This window comes from Echinops telfairi, unplaced genomic scaffold, assembly GCF_000313985.2.
Source record: "Echinops telfairi isolate 266 unplaced genomic scaffold, ASM31398v2 ScPeMD7_31;HRSCAF=116, whole genome shotgun sequence".
Classification (NCBI taxonomy): domain Eukaryota; kingdom Metazoa; phylum Chordata; class Mammalia; order Afrosoricida; family Tenrecidae; genus Echinops; species Echinops telfairi.
This window is the reverse complement of record NW_022103928.1, coordinates 59,188,198-59,206,416: the sequence shown is the minus strand read 5'-3', so window position 1 is coordinate 59,206,416 and position 18,219 is coordinate 59,188,198. Positions and strand designations below refer to the sequence as shown.

General features: G+C 42.3%; 1 protein-coding gene across 1 annotated transcript in view; it reads right to left on the bottom strand.

Annotated features, from left to right (window-relative positions):
- MKX (mohawk homeobox) overlaps positions 1-18,219 on the bottom strand; it is a 101,128-nt gene that overhangs the window by 81,769 nt on the left and 1,140 nt on the right. The window contains exon 2 of the mRNA XM_004702449.2: positions 17,196-17,355. Coding sequence (XP_004702506.1) covers positions 17,196-17,355 — 160 coding nt within the window. The remainder of the gene's footprint in view (positions 1-17,195; positions 17,356-18,219) is intronic.

Here is an 18,219-nt window from a genome sequence, read left to right as displayed (position 1 = left end):
GCATAAGTCAAATCTACATAAATTCAAGCACATTGATATCATACAGACCTCTCTCTCTGACCACTGTGCCATAAGATTGGAAATAAACCAAAGGAAGATAAAGAGTGTAAGGGCAACCATTGGAGAATGAATAACTCTAGTGCAAAAAGAGAGCGTACTGGTTCAGCTCAAAAATGAAATTAGGAAATTTCTAGAAACCAAAGAGAATGAGAACACAACATACCAACACTTATGGGGCACAGCAAAGGCTGTCATCAGAGGTAGTCTCATAGCATTGCATGCACACATGAAGAAAGAGGAGAGGCATATGATCGATACACTGACACAAAATTTACAGCAACTAAAGCGGAGTCAGCAAGAAAATCCAACTAATGGAGAAAGAAAAGAAATAATAAGAATTAGATCTGAGATTCAGGAGAGAGAAAATAAAACTATGGGGGGAAAAATCAATGCTGCTAAAAGTTGGTTCTTTGAACAGATAAATCGAATCGACAGACCTCTCACAAATTTGACCAAAGAAAGGAAGGAACGCATTTCAATAGCAAGGATGAGGGATGAAAGAGGGAATATTACAACGGACCATAGTGAAATCAAAAGGATAATTACACTATGAAGGACTGTACTTCAATGAATTAAAAAACTTGGAAGACATGGATGAATTCTTGGAAAAACAATCCCTCCCCAGATTAACCCCAATGGCCATCAAGGATCTCAACAGACCCATATCAAGAGAAGAAATAGACAAGGCTATCAAAGAATTATGAACCAAGAAGGCTCCAGGACCAGATAGATCCATGGGTGAATTTTATCAAGCATTCAGGGAAGAACTGACACCAATCCTACACAAACTCTTCCAGAACATAGAAAAAGATGGCAAACTCCCCAATTCCTTCTATGAAGCTAGTATAACTCTGATACCTAAACCGAGCAAGGATCCCACAAGAATTGAGAACTACAGACCAATTTCCCTGATGAATATCGATGCAAATCCTTAACAAAATACTAGCCAAGAGAATACAAAAATATATAAAACAAATAATTCACCATGACCAAGTAGGATTCATACCAGCAATGCAAGGATGGTTCAACATACGAAAGACCATAAGTATTATTCATCACATTGAAACGAAGAAATATAAGAACCACATGATAATACCAATCGATCCAGAAAAAACATTCTACAACATCCAACACCAATTCATCTTTAAGACACTCAAGAAGATAGGAATAGAAGGAAAATTCCTCAAAACAATACAAGCTATATATGAAAAACCAACAGCCAATGTGGTAGTCAATGGAGAAAAGACGAGATCAATTCTTCTGAAAAAGGGGACTAGACAAGGATGTCCCTTGTCCCCACTCCTATTTAACATCGTGCTGGAGGTCCTAGCTAACAATATAAGGCAAAGAAAGGACATCAAAGGTATTCGCCTGGGGAAGGAAGAAGTGAAACTATCGTTATTCGCAGATGATATGATTTTATACATGGAAAATCCTAAAAGTTCCACAAGAGGAGTACTGGAAGCAATAGAGGAATATGGCAGAGTAGTAGGTTACAAGATCAACAAACAGAAGTCTATTGCACTACTGTACACATCAGACAAGGGCACAGAAGAGGGGATCATCAGTTTCACAGCAATCTTTCCTGCGTGTTTTGTTTTTGACTCACCCACTGCAGCCCCCAGTGTGCCATCATTATCCCACTTCCTTCCTGGGGCTTCTGTTTCTCTTCCTTCCCTAAGCTGTTGAAACGTGTCCTTGGCTAAATGCTGCCCTTTTGGTCTTGAAGGGTTGATTATTCTAACCCAAGAATGGGTTCAGTTCTAGATTGAAGGCTGACTAAGGGCCATAACCAAGATTGTAAATCTTACAGAAGAAGACCGGCTCTCCCAAGGAGCAGCGGGTGGGTTTGAAGCACCGACCTTGAGGTCAGCATCTCAACATCTAATCCACTGTGCCTCCAGAGCTCCCTAAGGCTTGACTAGATGGTCCTTAACATCCGAGTCAACTCTAAGAACTAAGATTTCTTAATATAGCCCAAGCTCTTCTAATAAGAATGTCAACGTCCTTCATCCAAAACCAAACCTGTTGCTATTAAGTTGAATCCAAATCATGTGTTACGGAGGCTAATTGTTCCATAGGTCTTCTTGGGTTTGAAGACCCCCAGACCTTTCCTCTGCGGTGCCACTCAGTGAGTTAAACTGCCAACCACTAGGTCCGAAGTGCAAACCATTGGCATCACTCAGGGACCTAATTCCCTTTATAACTGGCACTGACCTACCTTCTGGCAACCACTACGCTCTAGGTAGTCAGTCATGTGTGCTTACGTTATTCTTTGCTCCTCCCACATCCTGAGGGCAGAGGGGGAAAAAAAGGAGCTGATACCAAGGGCTCAAGTAGAAAGAAATTGTTTTGGAAATGTTGATGACAACATATATAGAAGAGTGCTCAATACTATTGAATGATGGATTGTTGTAAGATTTGTAAGAGCCTCCCAATAAAAAGGTTAATTTTTTAAAAATATAAAAAAATCCAACTCCAAACTATCTTTGCAAATTCTCTCTATGAAACAGCCTATCATTCCAAGTAACTGTAAATCTTAGCACAATCACTACCACGTATAAAGTCCAATTCTTATTAAGCAGTTCATAAAATAAAAAATACAATAATCATCTAATATAGAAATAGAGCATACTTAATTCACTATAATCTTAAAAATCTTAAAATACAAAAATGAAAAGCTTTTACGTGTCATGAGCTTAACTAACTTCTTACATGTAGCACTATCTTAGTCATCTAGCTGTGCTCTATGAGAAATACAAGTGGATGGCTTGACACACCAAAAGTTATTCTCTCACAGTTTAAGAGGGTAGAGATTTGAAGCCGGGGCACCAGCTCTGGGGAAAAGGTTCCTTCTCTCTCAGTTCAGAGAGTAGGTCTGCTTCATTCAACATCTGTGGGATTGGTGCCATTTGGAAATCTCTAGATGTCTTGGCATTAATGTTCCTTTGAGAAAATTTCCTTTTTTTTCTGCTCCTCTCTCTCTCTAGCTCTTGTAAGATAACAGGTGATGCAGGCCTTAGGATTGGCTCAACAGCAGTGAGTGGAGGCCACACCCCAGAGAACCTTCCTTATATGGCATCAGGGCTGAGACCTGATCTGATCCAAAGTGTTGCATCCCACCCTAATCTCCTTAATTCAGATCCTATCATGGGGGTAATATGATCACAGTATTACATGACTGCCAAACTAGTGAGAACCAGAGTCCAGCCAAGTAGACACATGCTGAGGGTGGGGGATGGAGAGGACAAAACTCAATCCATGATGAGGACCATGCCTTTTCTTATGCTTTATGTATTCATAGTTCCTGCCATGCTACAATAGTTTATACATACAAAATTAATGTACAAAATCAATACATTACAAAAACACACATAGTACAAAAATCAGGACATTTCCCAGAAAGGTTTGCTAATGTATGGCACATGTAACACTAAATCGCAACTTAATAAGTCTGAATGGTACCCAATTTAATACATTAGAATGGCACTCAATCTGCTAATGGATTTACATCGGGTTTGCATGGCTGTGAATCTTCATGGGAGCTGACAGCAAACATCAGACAAATAGTTGACTAACTTGTGTAAATTATTTGCTTGCAATTTTTTCTTGATGAATTAATGCACATCCTTTCTATTTCGCTGAAGGCAGAAATACCAACCCAAACTTTCTACCTATCACAATGATGGAGTCATTCCGTTTGGCATTCGGGTTTTCTCTAAATTCTGATTTACATGTAACAGGCCTCATTTGCCAAGGGGAGGTTCTAGAACAGTATTTTAAGGTCAAACTCAAGAGTCTTCATAGCCTCATATTTTATACCAAAAGCTTAGAGAACCAAATCTCTAAAAGTTGGATGAAAAAAAAACTAAGTCATTTTCATCCGACTCTCACAGGAGTGTTTACATTCATCATATTGACAGCAATCTTTGCAGCAAAGGGACGCATTGGCCCCTGTCCACCTTCAACCACACTGAGTTCACAAACTTATTCTGAAACCTGAGTCCCGTTTCTAGACCATGTAGTACAGCACTTGGGATCATGCAGAAGGGCCAATCTAAGATATTTTTGAATACTTAACAGTTGATATAAGCTTTTTTAAGGAGCTCTGTTGACACGGTGGGTTAAGCATTGGGCTGCTAACTTCAAGGTGAGTGGTTCAAACCCACTGTGTTACTCCGGGTAGACCAGAGAAACAAAGTCATAGACACTCATATGTGTGCACGAAAGAGCTTCATTTAAAGAGCAATTGTAATTAAGAAAACATCCCAGCCCAGTCCAGATCAAGTCCATAAGTCCAATATTAGCCTATATGTCCAATACTAGTCCATGAATTCCTCTTTAGACTCACACAGCCATGCCATAATACTGAATGAAGGAAGATCACAGGCCAGTGGGTGACAAGTCTTGTGGATCCAGTGGCAGTAGAAGCATCTCAGCGCTGGCAGGGGTCTCCACGTGGCTCCTACAGCTCCCAGGGCTCTGGCTGCATCAGCGTAGCTCCATCAGGCTCTTCCTCAGTAATGTCTCACAGGAAGTGAGCATGTGTCCCGCCTCTAAAGAGCTATTTATCTCCTCAATGTCTCCAAATGAGGTTATCAAACTGCAACCAGATTGACAGGCTAAACTCCACCCCTTCACTCTTAAGTCTCAAATTGACACCAGATTATGTAACTGCCACACCCAGAAACTGCTAACACAGAAAAGAAGGAATTAAGAAAAATTCATAAACAAAAAGAATTTGGTGCAGAAAAATATATTGAGCAAAGAAGTCATTAGCAACACACACAGGATACAAAATGACAGCAGTAAATTTATACCTATTGGTAATTAAATTGAATGCAAATGGATTACATGCGCCAGTCAAGAGACAGAATGCCAAATGGACATGCAGGACCCATCTATAAGCTGTCCACCAGAGATACACCTAAGACACAAAGACTGAAATAAGCTAAATATCAAAGGATGAAAAACATCTACCAAGCAAATGAAAACCAAAAGAGAATAATAGTGACAATATTAATTTCTGATAAAATAGGCAAAGGTAAAAATCAGCAAAAGAGGTCAGAAAGAATATTATATAGGGATAAAGAGGCCAATCTAACAAGAGAACATAACCATAGTGCATAACTACACATCCAAGGAAAGTAGCCCCAAATACATAAATCAAGGTTCAGCACAACCAAGAGGAGGAACAGACAACTCCACAAGAGTAGCTGAGACTTTAATAATTTCCATGAAGGACAGAGCACTTAGAAACTCAACAAAGATATAGAAAAACTAATCTAGCCCAAACAATCAACTAGACCTCACAGACACACCCAGAACACTCCCTTCAGCAATAACGTAATACACTCTCCCAACGCCCACAGAACATTCTCCCGAATGTTCGACTACAAAGCAAGCCTCAATAAATTTAAAAACTTTGGGATACTAAAAAGCCTCTTCTTAGGTCACACTGCAATAAAACTAGAACTCAGCAAGAACATTAAGATGAAAAAAAAAACCCAAATGCGTGGAAACTGAATAGCACCCTCCTTAAAAACTACTAAGCAATAGGATGAATAAAAATGAATTTTAAAATCCTGAATGAGAGGAGATAGAAAACATAACATACAGCAAATCTTATGGACACGACGAAGGCAGGGCTCAGAGGACAACTTACAGCAATAAACACACACATCATAAAAGAACCAAAATGTAGACCTTAACCCCTAGAAAGACAGCAAAAAAGCCTAAAGTCACTATAAGAAAGGAGAGTGAACTGAAATAAAAAGGTTAATAACAAAATACTAAGAAGAACTGTACTCCAACAAATTTAAAAACCTAAAAGAAACAGACCCCTTTCTAAAACCACTCTACCTACCCAAATTAAAACAGTCTGAGGTGGAAATTCCTAGTAGACCCATGACAAAAAGAAGAAATTCAAAAGGTAATTTAAAAACAAATCACAACAAAAGGTTTCATATCCCAGATGGCTTCACTGGTGATTTCTACCAAAAGTAGAAAAGGGCTGACACCAATTCTACTCAAAACTATTCCAGCTCACAGAAGAGGTAGAATGCACCCATGCTCATTCTATGAAGCAAATATAATCCTGAGAAAGCAAGCAAAACACCACTAACAAAAAAGAAATTATAGACCAATACCCCTCCTAAGCATAGATGCAAAAATTGTCCACAAAGTCGTCGCTAAGAGAATCCAACAGCAGCAAAACTGGGAAAACAAACAACACAGCATGACCAAATGGGAGTCACACCAGTTATACAAGGATGGCTCACTATTAGAAAAATAATCAATATGATATACATGTTTTTTAATAAAGAACCGCATGACCATATCAAATGATACAGAAAAGGCATATAATATTCTTGATAGAAAAGAATGCTCAGCAGTGTGACGGTTAGATTTCAAATCAACTTGATGTACCTGAGGAAGGTAGCAGTGAAGTCCAATCTAACAATCAGGTCACAGCCTGATGACACCTCCTTAGGGGTGTGACCTATTTATTACAGACACTGCGGGGAAGGGCTCTTTCTCTTGCCCCTCTTCTGCCCGCGTGACCAGGTCCTATGTATCCCACCTGAGGCCAGTGACTCCAGGGGCTCCCCAGACCTGGGAGCTATGGTTGACCTGCCACGTTCCGCGCACTGCCAAGCCTGTGGTCTCCCAGCTCTGGCTTCACCTCCCTGCTCCGTTGGTTGGTGGCTATGTGAATCTGAAGGGGGTTCTCGTGGACTTCAGTTGGACTAGGCTGGGCCACTTAATACAAAATTACTTTTTTGGTATAAAGTCCTTTCTTATACATATATGAGTGTCACTGGTTTTCTGTCCTACAAAACTCAGCCTAACACATGAGGGAAAATTCTTTAATACAGTTAAGGGCATATACAAAAGCCAAAACCAATGGCAGACATCATCCTCACTGGTGAGACCTGAAAGCATTCCCCTTGAGAATGGAGACTAGACAAGGATGCACTTTATCATCACACCTCAGTTCCATACTGTACTGGGAGTCTTAGCTAGAGCTGTAAGGCCAGGAAGAGAAGTGTAAGGCATCTAAATTGACAGAGAAGTAAAACTCTCTATTTGCAGATGATCCCATATGTAGAAAATCCCAGAGAATCAACAAGAAAACTACTAAGACTAAAAGAAGCATTCAGCAAAGTTGGCAGGTACAAAAGCAACACATAAAAACCAGTCAGTTTCCTCTACACGAACAAAGAACTTCACAGGAGAAATCAGGAAAACAATTAGCATTGACAATAACCATGCAAAAGATGGAAGTATTTAGTATAATCTAACCAGAGACACACAGGACCTATACGAAGAAAAAGACAAAACACTAAGATAAGAGCCAAAAATGTCCCAATTAAAAAGAAAAATATACCAGGCTCATGGTTAGGAAGACTTACCATTGTGATATCGTCAATACAACCCCAACAGATCTAGAGATGTAAACCAATCACTACCCAGATTCCAGTATCATTCTTAAAAGAGAGAAAAATTCTCTCAAGAGAGAAAAGAAGAATAATTAAGTAGCTCTCACAATCCCAACCTCAAAACCTGCTATATAGCCATGATAGTCTAAACAGTCTAGTTTTAGTACAATGATCAACATATAGACCAACGGAACAGAATTGGGAACCTAGAAGTAAATCTACCAGCTTAGGAAAGCTGATCTTTGACAAAGGGCAGAACACCATTAACCAGAGAAGAGATGGTGCCTTTTAACAAATGATGTTGGCAAAACTGGACATCCATTTGCAGAAAAATGAAACAGAATACATGTCTAAAATCACATGAAGAAAACTAGCTCAAGATGAACTTAACACCTAAATGTAAAACCTAAAACTACAAAGATTACCGAATAAAAATGGGTGCAAGCATAGGAGTTCTAGTAGATCACAGAAATACACTACCCAACAGATATCATGCATAAGTTAACAGAAGACAAACTAGACCAGTAGGAACCCCTAAAATTTAAACACTTATGTACATCAAAAATGTCACCCAGAAGAGCTAAAAGTGAACTCACAGGGGAAACAGTGTTGGCAATGACATATTGGACAAGGCCCTGATCTCTAAAATTTATAGAAAACTTCAATGCACCATCATCAAGAACAGCAAAAACCATACTAACGAGCTAATTTAAAAAATGGGCAGAAGCCATGATTAGACAGTTCAGCAAAGAAGACATTCAAGTGGCCACCAAATACATGAAGAAGCACTCACAATCATTAGCCATTAAAGCAGCGGTTCTCAACATTCCCCATGCTGCGACCCTTTAATACAGTTCCTCATGTTGTGGTGACCCCCCCAACCATAAAATTATTTTCATTGCTACTTCATAACTATAATTTTGCTACTGTTATGAATCGGGTGACCCTGTGTAAGGGTTGTTCAACCCCTAAAGGGGTCTTGATCCACAGGTTGAGAACTTCTGCTAAAGAGATGTAAATCAAAATAATGAGGAACTATCCTCTCATCCCAGCATGAATAGAAAAATTCAAAAATAAGTAAAAGAGCAAATACTGGCAAGGGTGTGGAGAGAAAGGAGCCCTCACACACAGTTAGGGCTGTAAAATAGTTCCACCGCTATGGAAAACTTGGAAAGTTGAGAATAGAAATATGAGCCAGCAATTCCATTATGAGCAAAATCAGACCTAGCAAAAAAAAAAAGATCGATAACCTGAACAGATAAACATATAAACACTAATGTTCATGTAGCATGATTTACAATAGCAAAAAGTTGGAGATGACCTCAGTGCCCAAACTACGGTACATGAACACAATGGAATGTTGAGCAATGTTCAAGAACATGGATGAATCCACAGAACACCCCAGAACCTACAGGACTACATGCTGGGTGAAATTAGTCCATCTCAAAAGAAAAACGCAGCATGAAACCACCCCAGAGAGCATTATAAAGTTGATTATGGCAGATGTCGCTAGATTAAAATGTAAGAATCTTATCATGCGATCTCCCTTTTGATTCTGTTTTAAATTGTTTGTTGTTGTGCTTTTTTGAAGAGTCAATAGGAAGTGAAGTGCACGAGGATTAAACCTCTGGTGAATCCTCTAACCACAGACCAGGATTGTGACGTGCTGTGCTCTCTGCAGAATGCATCGGGAAGTGGATTACGGCAGATGGAGTTAGGTTCCATCTGAACACCTTTACATTTGATCTCCCTTTTGACCCATTTTGAATTGGTTCTAGGTTTTAATATTTTCTGCTTTCTTTTCCATTTGTTTTTCTCTGTTTTGCTTTGTTATTATGGCTAGTTGAGTGTAAATGACTGGAGTATTGAATTGTATGATATATGAATTACATAGTTTACGCACAGAAAGAAACATTCTTTGAAGGTTACCAGAGGTGGGAGGGAAAAGGAAGGTAAATTATTAAGTAGTGGCTACAAAGCTATTTCACTTGGGTGAAGGGTAAAGGCATTATACTATAAAACACAAAATGGTTCAGGCAAAGGAAGACACTGGGAGTGGCACCGGCATTAAAAGCAACAAAGGTAAATGTTATTACACCCCCAATGCTGCAATAACAATAGCAATAATCTCAAAGGGTGGTATAGACAGGCACTCCAGCTGAACAAGGGTAGGAAGGTAAATGGAACTGCACTCATGAGTGTATCAAGGCTTGATCGAGGGTGTTTTTACGTAAGTGTTTACTTATATATATATGCATGAATATAACAGAGCACACTGGAAGCAAAGTCATGAAAAACAACTATACGCATCAAGGGAAAGAGTCGCTGTGCCTTAGGACTCAGGAACATAGTCTCAGAATGCCAGGCTCCACTGGCGTAGCACAGGCCAGAATAACAATGTTCTACATCCTGCTTTGAGGAGTAGTAACTGTAGTCTTAGATCCACCATCTAAGGTCCAAGTATTGGCCTCGCCCTCGCTAGAACAAATAAGAGTGAAAAACATCAAAGAAGCAAGGAAACAAATTAATCCAAAGGACTAATGAGCTTCATGACCCTGAGATCAGAACTAGGTGGTGCCCAGTGTCAACTGCTGACAGCCTTGAATGGGATCACAATAGGACATCCTGGATAGAGTCAGAGCCCATGTTCAATAAAACACAAACATCTTAAAGCAAAACTAGCTTTCTTGTCTTACAGAGATTGGTCGCATACCCACACCTCTTCCCCAGGCTGCGGCCCTTAGCCACACTTCAGGGCTGGGATGGAAATCATCTCCAAGGCCTGTGTTGGTAACCGTTCCCAGGGGCATTCCCCAGGCTTCTGCTTGTATGTATTTGAAAACTCGAGCAGATCTTTATGCGTATAGCGCACTTCTTCTTGGGTAATCATCTCAACCTCACCTTTAGGAGCTTTCTGAGACTTAATTTTAGTGACAGGTCTAGCGGAAATAATGGGTGGTGAGGGTGTTTTCTGGGTGCTCTCAGCAATATCTTGTAAGGCATCTCTCTCAGGCACTGCTACTGATGCAGCCCCACCTGGCATATCAACTTGCATAGTTTGGCTAATGTGCTCAGGTGTGGATTGTGAATTAATACTTTCAGCTGGGAGGGGTGGACCTATTGACTGGGGTGGGTCAATTGTTTCTAAGGGCTCAATAGCCTCCTCTTCTGGATCATCAGCCCATATGTTCCCATCTCACGTTTCAGGGTCCCAACTTTTCCCAATCAATGCCCTCACTGTGGTAACAGACACTGCTCTAGATCTGCAATTCAGCTGCCTTTGTAATTCAGTCACTCATATAATGAGACTCTGGACCTGGTGCTCAGCAATGTCAGCTCTTTTGCTAGAGGAGAGAAGACTCTCCTTTGTAGCACAGGTGGAACCTTTCAAACTCGTTAGTCTGCACCTGAGGCGTGCTTCTGAGGCTCTGAGACCACCCCTCTCCTCAATCACACTTTCCATTGTAAGAAGGACCAGCCAGCCAGCTTCTCTATACTTGTTATCCTTACAAAACTCCTGGAAAATATCAAACATATGATCATTCAGAACCTCTCCTTTAACCAGCACCTCATCTATCGGTGGTGCTACTTTACGTATTATCTTTGCTATTAGAAAGAGTAGCAGATTTATCCATGCTTTGGAGTCTTTACTAGTGTTAAGACTAATCAGGCTGGAGAGCCAATTTAAGAAGCCCATTGTTATGATTTTATTTCTCTAGAAGCACTCCTGGTAGACAGGATTAGACAGGGTTCTCTAGAGAGACAAAACCAGATAGCTAATAATTTTATAAAGATAGATATATAACACAAAAAATAAACAGTTAAATTATATACAGATATACATATAATACAAGAAATGAACATTTAAGTTATAAAGCAGTACAAGTGGCTCAGTGCAACTCACTCCCATGAGAGAGTTGTGAGACACTGGCAGTCCTTCAAGTAGTCCTCTGTAGAGGACTCTGTAGAGAGAGCTAGGCTATCCCCCAGCTCAGGCAGCAAACAGCCAGGCAGGTCACCTACTGTCAGCTCAAAAGACGTAAATTTCAATCATGTGGTCTTAAAGGGACCTCAACTTACAGCGACACAGTCCACAGGCTAGGCATCGTCCCACAGGCAGTATAGCTTGCAAATTGAGGCACAGAACAAGCAAGGCAGCCGCATACCGGTCCGATGGTCAAAGAGCGAGAGACAAGAATGGCGAGGCTCACGCGTCATTTATCTCTCTGCCCTTCAATTAATCCCACTTGTGTTTATTGGCCAGGTTGGCATAATAAACTATCTCACGGCTCAACTTTCATCTAAACTCTAAACAGGTCTACAGATAAACACCACCTCTGAGGAGATGCACATTCCTTGGAACAATCAAACATACAAGATGGAAAACAAGGACAATATTTCCCCAGGGATAAAGTTCAGAAGGCAGAAAAGAAGGACAAATAGAAACAATAAACACAAGGAAGAAAAGAAAAGAACAATGCTATATCGCAGTGATTGCAATCAGTGTCACAACACAAACATGTACGAACTGTTGAGTGGAAAACCACTTTGCTCTTTCACCTACATCTCCATCCATTTTTTTAAATTCTCAAAATTCTACGATAGTTAAGGAATAAAGCCATGTGTTAACAGCTTGCTAGTACAGACCACGAGAAACAGGATGTAAGTAGTTACTGCAATGAACAAGAAATAGGATTTAGAGCCAGAAATGAAGGGAACACTATTCGCCCATAGGCATACAATACAACTTTCAGAGATTTTCAAAATAAAATGAGTTATATTTGTACAAATGTTCCACAAAACCATCATAGAGATAATGAACTATTTCTCTGTGGTCAAATTTCAAGACATACTCAAATTATCAGAAGAAACTGATGGAGAGACCCATGACGTTTATAATGCTATTTTCCCCATGGAAATTACTCTACAAGGACGTACTCTTTGTTTTCTAGAAATCACTGTACCAGCTTGATACGGAGGTATGGAGATGAACCAGACTTGATCACTCCCCTCAAATAATTTATTCACAGGCGAATCTTTTTAAAACAAACAAAAACAACCACCGCCACCAACAATCTCACTGCCACGAGTCCATTCTGCCTCACTGTGACCCTGGCGGACGGAGTAGAACTGCTCCTATGGGTTCTAAGAAAGCCACGTTTGTCTCCCATAGAGTGGTAGGGGGTTTGAAAGACCCACCTTGCTGGTGACAGCCCATGTGGAGTCCATTATACCCCCATGGCCTGCTGCCTCTTGAAATACAGGGTCTAATTTATGGGGATCAAAAGCTTTATTCAGATCATCGTTTCTTGCCATCGTCGTCCCCACCCTGCCCTCTAGAAATGAAAGTATTTATATAATTATTTGGTTTTCCACAGAGTCAGAATTTGTTTTGGGTGTCTAACACATGTCTGGTTGTTGTCATCAATCGTGGTCCCGTCACCTCACAGTCCTTGCTATATAGGCACCCACTGTGGCAGCCACTACATCAATCCATCTTGTTGAGGGTCTTCCTCTTTTTATTGACCCTCTACCAAGCAGGATGGCCTTCTCCAGAGCCTAGACCCTCTAGGTCAGCAGTTCTCAACCTGTGGGTCGTGATCCCTTTGGGGGTCGACCGAACCCTTCCACAGGAGTCGCCTAAGACCATCAGAAAACACCTGTTTGCGATGGTCTTAGAAACCGAGATACGGCTCCTCTCTCTGTCTCCAGGCAGGTCCACCCACATGGAGATATACCCACATAGGAGTACCGGTCATGAAGACTCTTACCCATGCTACACAATGCTTCAAGACAAAATTTCATTGATTTGTCATTAGAAATAAATATTTCACAATATAGAATTACATATTGTTTTGTGATTCATCACAATGCTTTATAATTATGTTTGATTTGTAACAATGAAAATACATCCTGCATGTATTTTCAACTGATTTACATCTGATATGTAAATATCCTGCATATCAGATATTTACATGACGATTCTTAACAGTAGCAAAATTACAGTGATGGGGTAGCAATGAAAATAATGCTATGGTTGGGGGTCCCCACCACGTGAGAAAGGCTGAGAACCACTGCTCTTGGTAAATCCAAAGTTCATGTGAGATGACGTCTCACCATGTTCTCTTCTAAGGGACATTCTGGCTGTACTTCTGATGGCTCGGCTCGCAGTCCCTGTACATTCAATGCTCTCTGCCAGCACTGTAACTTAAATGGATCAACGCTCCTTTGGACTTTCTTATTCACAGACTGGCTCTCTCCCGCAGGTGAAGTGATTGAAAATGCCACAGGTTGAGTCAGGCAAAATCACTTAGTCTTCAAAGTGACCTTTTTGATTTTTAACAATTTGAAGAAGTTTTTCTGTTGTAGATTTCCCCCGGTGCGGTGTGCTGTTTGGTTTCCGGACTGCGGCGTCCGGGGGCATTGATTGCAGATCCAAGTAAATGCGCTCTTTAACAACATCGATGCGCTTTCTCCACTGATCAGATGCTGCTTGCTGATCCAGCTGGGCAATTCTTTCTTCTTATGACAATTCATCATTCTGTTGTACTAAGCACGCTTGTACATATGGTGCCATCAGCATTTCCCAAACAGTTTCTACCTGAGCCTTTGGTATCAGCTCCTCTTCCCCGCCCCCTCCCATGCCAGCCTCCCGCCCTCGTGAATTCTTGATCAATTCTATGTTCTTGGTTTCATTTAGTGTCTTATGCTGTCCATTTCTGTTAGCCGTCCCCCCGGGGGTGGGCTACCTCTCCAACCTGGACTTGAGGTGTAGTCCGCATCGAAGGCTTGAGTTGTGACTCTCATCAGGAAGCCCTTCAAGACCTCTGCCTTCCGCAAGTAAGCGCCGTCGCCTGCACCACAAGGTCTTCCTCCAACCCCGAGCTCTTCTTCATCTAGTCCAGCTTCTCGGATGATTTTCTCGGCATACAGATTGAATAAGTATAATAAAAGGGTACCATTTACACACACACACACACACACACACACACATACATGAGAAGACTTTAAAGTTCATGGGAAAAATGGAATTGAAAGATAAAGGATTTTTTTCATGTGCTTTAGAAAAATCTGTGTATATATACATATACATGTATATACATGCTGTTGTTGTTTGGGGCAATTGAGTCTATGTACACATCTCTTAACAAGATGGATTGACACTGTGGCTGCAACAATGGGATCAAATATAGCAACCATCATGAGGTATATTTTGTTCTGTTATACGTACGGTCCATATGATTCTGAATCAACACAGCAGTGCCGAACGACAATACGTATATATGGGTGTGTGTGTGTGTATGTATATGACCCAAACTCACTGCCATGTAGTCAAATACGACTCACGGCAAACCTACAGGATAGACTAGAACTGCACTTGTGGGTTCCAGACACTCACTATTCACATACACACACACACACACACACCCTCAGCTATACATGGAGTTTTTCCTCTCTAACCACTAGTTAATAACCAATTCCATGATGGTAAGATTTGCAAATCATTATATAGGTATTGCTTCTTATTATAATTATCTTTGCACCATTTACAAATACATCTTTTATATATTTTTATTTTCTGAGAACTAGTGTCAGAGAAATAAAATATTTTGAATTCAAAAGAAATTAGAAAAATAGCCTTACCAAAATCTAAATGCCCAAAACAAATATTTTATATGCATTTGGACTCTATGTAGAGGGGCCAAATAATCTTGGTCCATATCAAAATTACAATTACTTGTATTGCAGCACAACAAAACTGTTAAGTAAGAAATGTAAAAGTCTCTGCAAATAATGTTACTTTTCATAATTTTAAAAGTTCAAAAAATTTTAAAAAGTTCCAAACACAGTAGTTAGTGTTTGGCTTCTTCCCCATAGGTCGGCAGTTTGAACCCACCAGCCACTCTGTGGAAGGGAAGTGCTACCCTCTCTTCTTGTGTAAAGATTCCAGGCTTGGAAAAGCCCTGGACAGTTTCACCATGTCCCATAGCATCTAGGACTCGGAATCCACTCTATGGCAATGGATTCAGCTTTGGTATGAAAAAATGCCTAGCTTTAAATACAGAGCTATGTAATCGACCAAGATAACAGAATATTTTATTGTTGACGTCATTGTGAACTATACAAACAGCTCTATCATTAGAGGATTTTAAAAACAATGAGCCCCAAAGCCCACATGGAAGAAGCACACCAGCCTATATGATCACCAGGTGTCGAAGGGATCAGGTATAAGGCATCATCAGAACAAAAAATCTTACCATAGTGAATGATGGGGGGAGTGCAGAGTGGAGACCCAAAGCCCCTTAGTAGGCCAATGGAGATCCCCTTGCAGAAGGGTCTCGGGGAGGAGACGAGCCAGTCAGGGTTCGATGTAGCAAAATACAACTTTCCTCTAGTTCCTAAATGCTTCCTCCCCGCCCCCACTATCATGATACAAATTCTACCTTGCAAGTCTGGCTAGACCAGAGGATGTACACTGGTGCAGATAGGCACTGGAAATCCAGGGAATCCAGGGCGGATGATCCCTTCAGGACCAGTGGGGTGAGTGGCGATACTGGGAGGGTAGAGGGAGAGTGGGGTGGAAAGAGGGAACCGATTACAAGGAACTATATGTGACCTCCTCCCTGGGGGACGGACAACCGAAAAGTGGGTGAAGGGAGACTTCGGACAGGGCAAGATATGACACAATAATAATTTATAAATTATCAAGGGCTCATGAGGGAGGGGGGAGTGAGGAGGGAGGGGAAAAATGAGGACCTAATGCCGGGGGCTTAAGTGAAGAGAAAGATGAGGGCAATGAATGTAAAAATGTGCTTTACACAATTGATGTATGGATTGTGATAAGAGTTGTATGAGCCCCTAATAAAATGATTAAAAACAACAACAAACAAACAAACAAAGAGCCCACCTGTTTGAACGGAAGTTTTAGCACAAGCATTTATTTTCCTGAGTAAAGTTTTTCTGATTGGGATAATTTATGGAGCAACTGTTTTTATACATCAGCGAAAAGTTCTACAATGCCTCCCTCCTATTTAAAAAGTTAAAAAAAATTTTTTTAAGAAACTCACTTCTTCCTCTTTCAGCCATTTAGCTCTGACCATAATAGCATGTTTGAAAATTGGGCTCCAGCTTTATTACAGGCCCATTATGGAAGAGTCTCTTGTACCACCACAAGATCAGCAACTTCAGCATCACCTGGGAACCTGTTAGAAATGTCAATAATGGGCCTCACCCCAGACCTAAGGAATCAAAAACTCTGCGATGGGGTCCAGCAGTGTGAGTTTTAACAAGCTCTCCAGCGATTCTGGTGCACACCCAAAGCCCCCCAACCACGGCGGAGTACGTCTGTACACATCTGGCTGGTGAGCCCCCGGCTGCCTTGTCGTAACTCTGCAGTGGGCCCTCTCCCTAACAGCCTCAAAGGAGAGCCCTCCGAGAGTCCTGATAGGGATGAGAAAACGGGTTCGTTTTCCCAAACAGAACAAGCCTGCACGTGCACCAACCCCTCCTTGTCCCCAGCAGCAGGAATTCACCCCCAGAGCATCAGGGTCTGCCTCTGTCCGACCCCCTGCACCTCCAGCCTTTCCCTGGGAGAAGTGCTCTCCCCGCTGGCTGCCCCGCCCTGCGGAGAACCAACAGCACACTTGCTTCGTGCTAAGAGAATAGCTGGGGGTGTTGATGGGAGCTGCTTACCTGAACGAGCGTCATCTGTGATCCAAGGGCCAGGAGAATCTTTTCCGTCTTGGTGGGGTATGGGTTGTCACGATGCTTGTAAAGCCACTGCTTGAGGGGCCTTGCCATGTCTTGCAGGGCTTGCCTCTTGTGCCGCACCTTCCCGCCATTCTGTCGGGCCCTGGCACAGGAGCAGGGGAGGCGCTGGTGAGCAGCCTGCTGGGGACAGCCCCCACCAAGAGCCTCCCTGTCTTGGTGCATTTCAGAAGCCACAGCCCAGCAGGCTGGCCTGGAAGGGCTACCCAGCCTCCATCTCCCCCCCCCCTCCCGCCCCTACCCCGCCCCCCTGGGCATCTAGACCGGTGAAGTGCCCCTGGCCGGCTGGTGGTGGCTGCGCCCCGTGGGAAGTAAAGGCAAGGGTAGGAGCCACGCGATTCCATTACTTTCTGGATATCTTTCCTGCACCTCCCCATTTGAAACAGCCTGGTGGGGGAAGCAGGGTGGCAGTCAGGGGGGCTGGGCTTTTCTTTAAAGGTTGGGGAGGAATACTCTGAACCCATAAACCTGAGCTTGGAGGTTTAGGAGATGACGGTTACATGGTTTGAATTAAAAGGTTGCCCGATTTGCGCTCCGGGGCAGCAGGACCCACTGCCATCCATCCCTGCGCCTGGCACCACGCCCTTCGCGGCTGGGCCCGGCTGGCTAGGTGCGGGTTTCCGGCCGTTCTTCAGGAAATTCCTACCTGCTACCCGGACTTCCCGTCGCCCGTGGTTACGAGAAAGGTCGCCCTCCGGGTGGGGGGGAATAGAGCCTTGAAAGACTGCCGCCCCAACACCCTAGCTCCTCTCCAGGGGAAGATTGTCCAAAGGGAAAGGGTTTGCGAAAGAAGGATGTAAAACCTTGGGAGCCACGCTAGGGATCGCCTGGCGCAAGGAAGAGTCCGGTGGAATGCTCGGTCCCACCGCGCAAAAGAAAGCGACCTCTGGGGAAAACGCATTTAAAGGGCCACGGATGGAGCCGGGCGCCAGGTTGCGCTCCCGGGCCG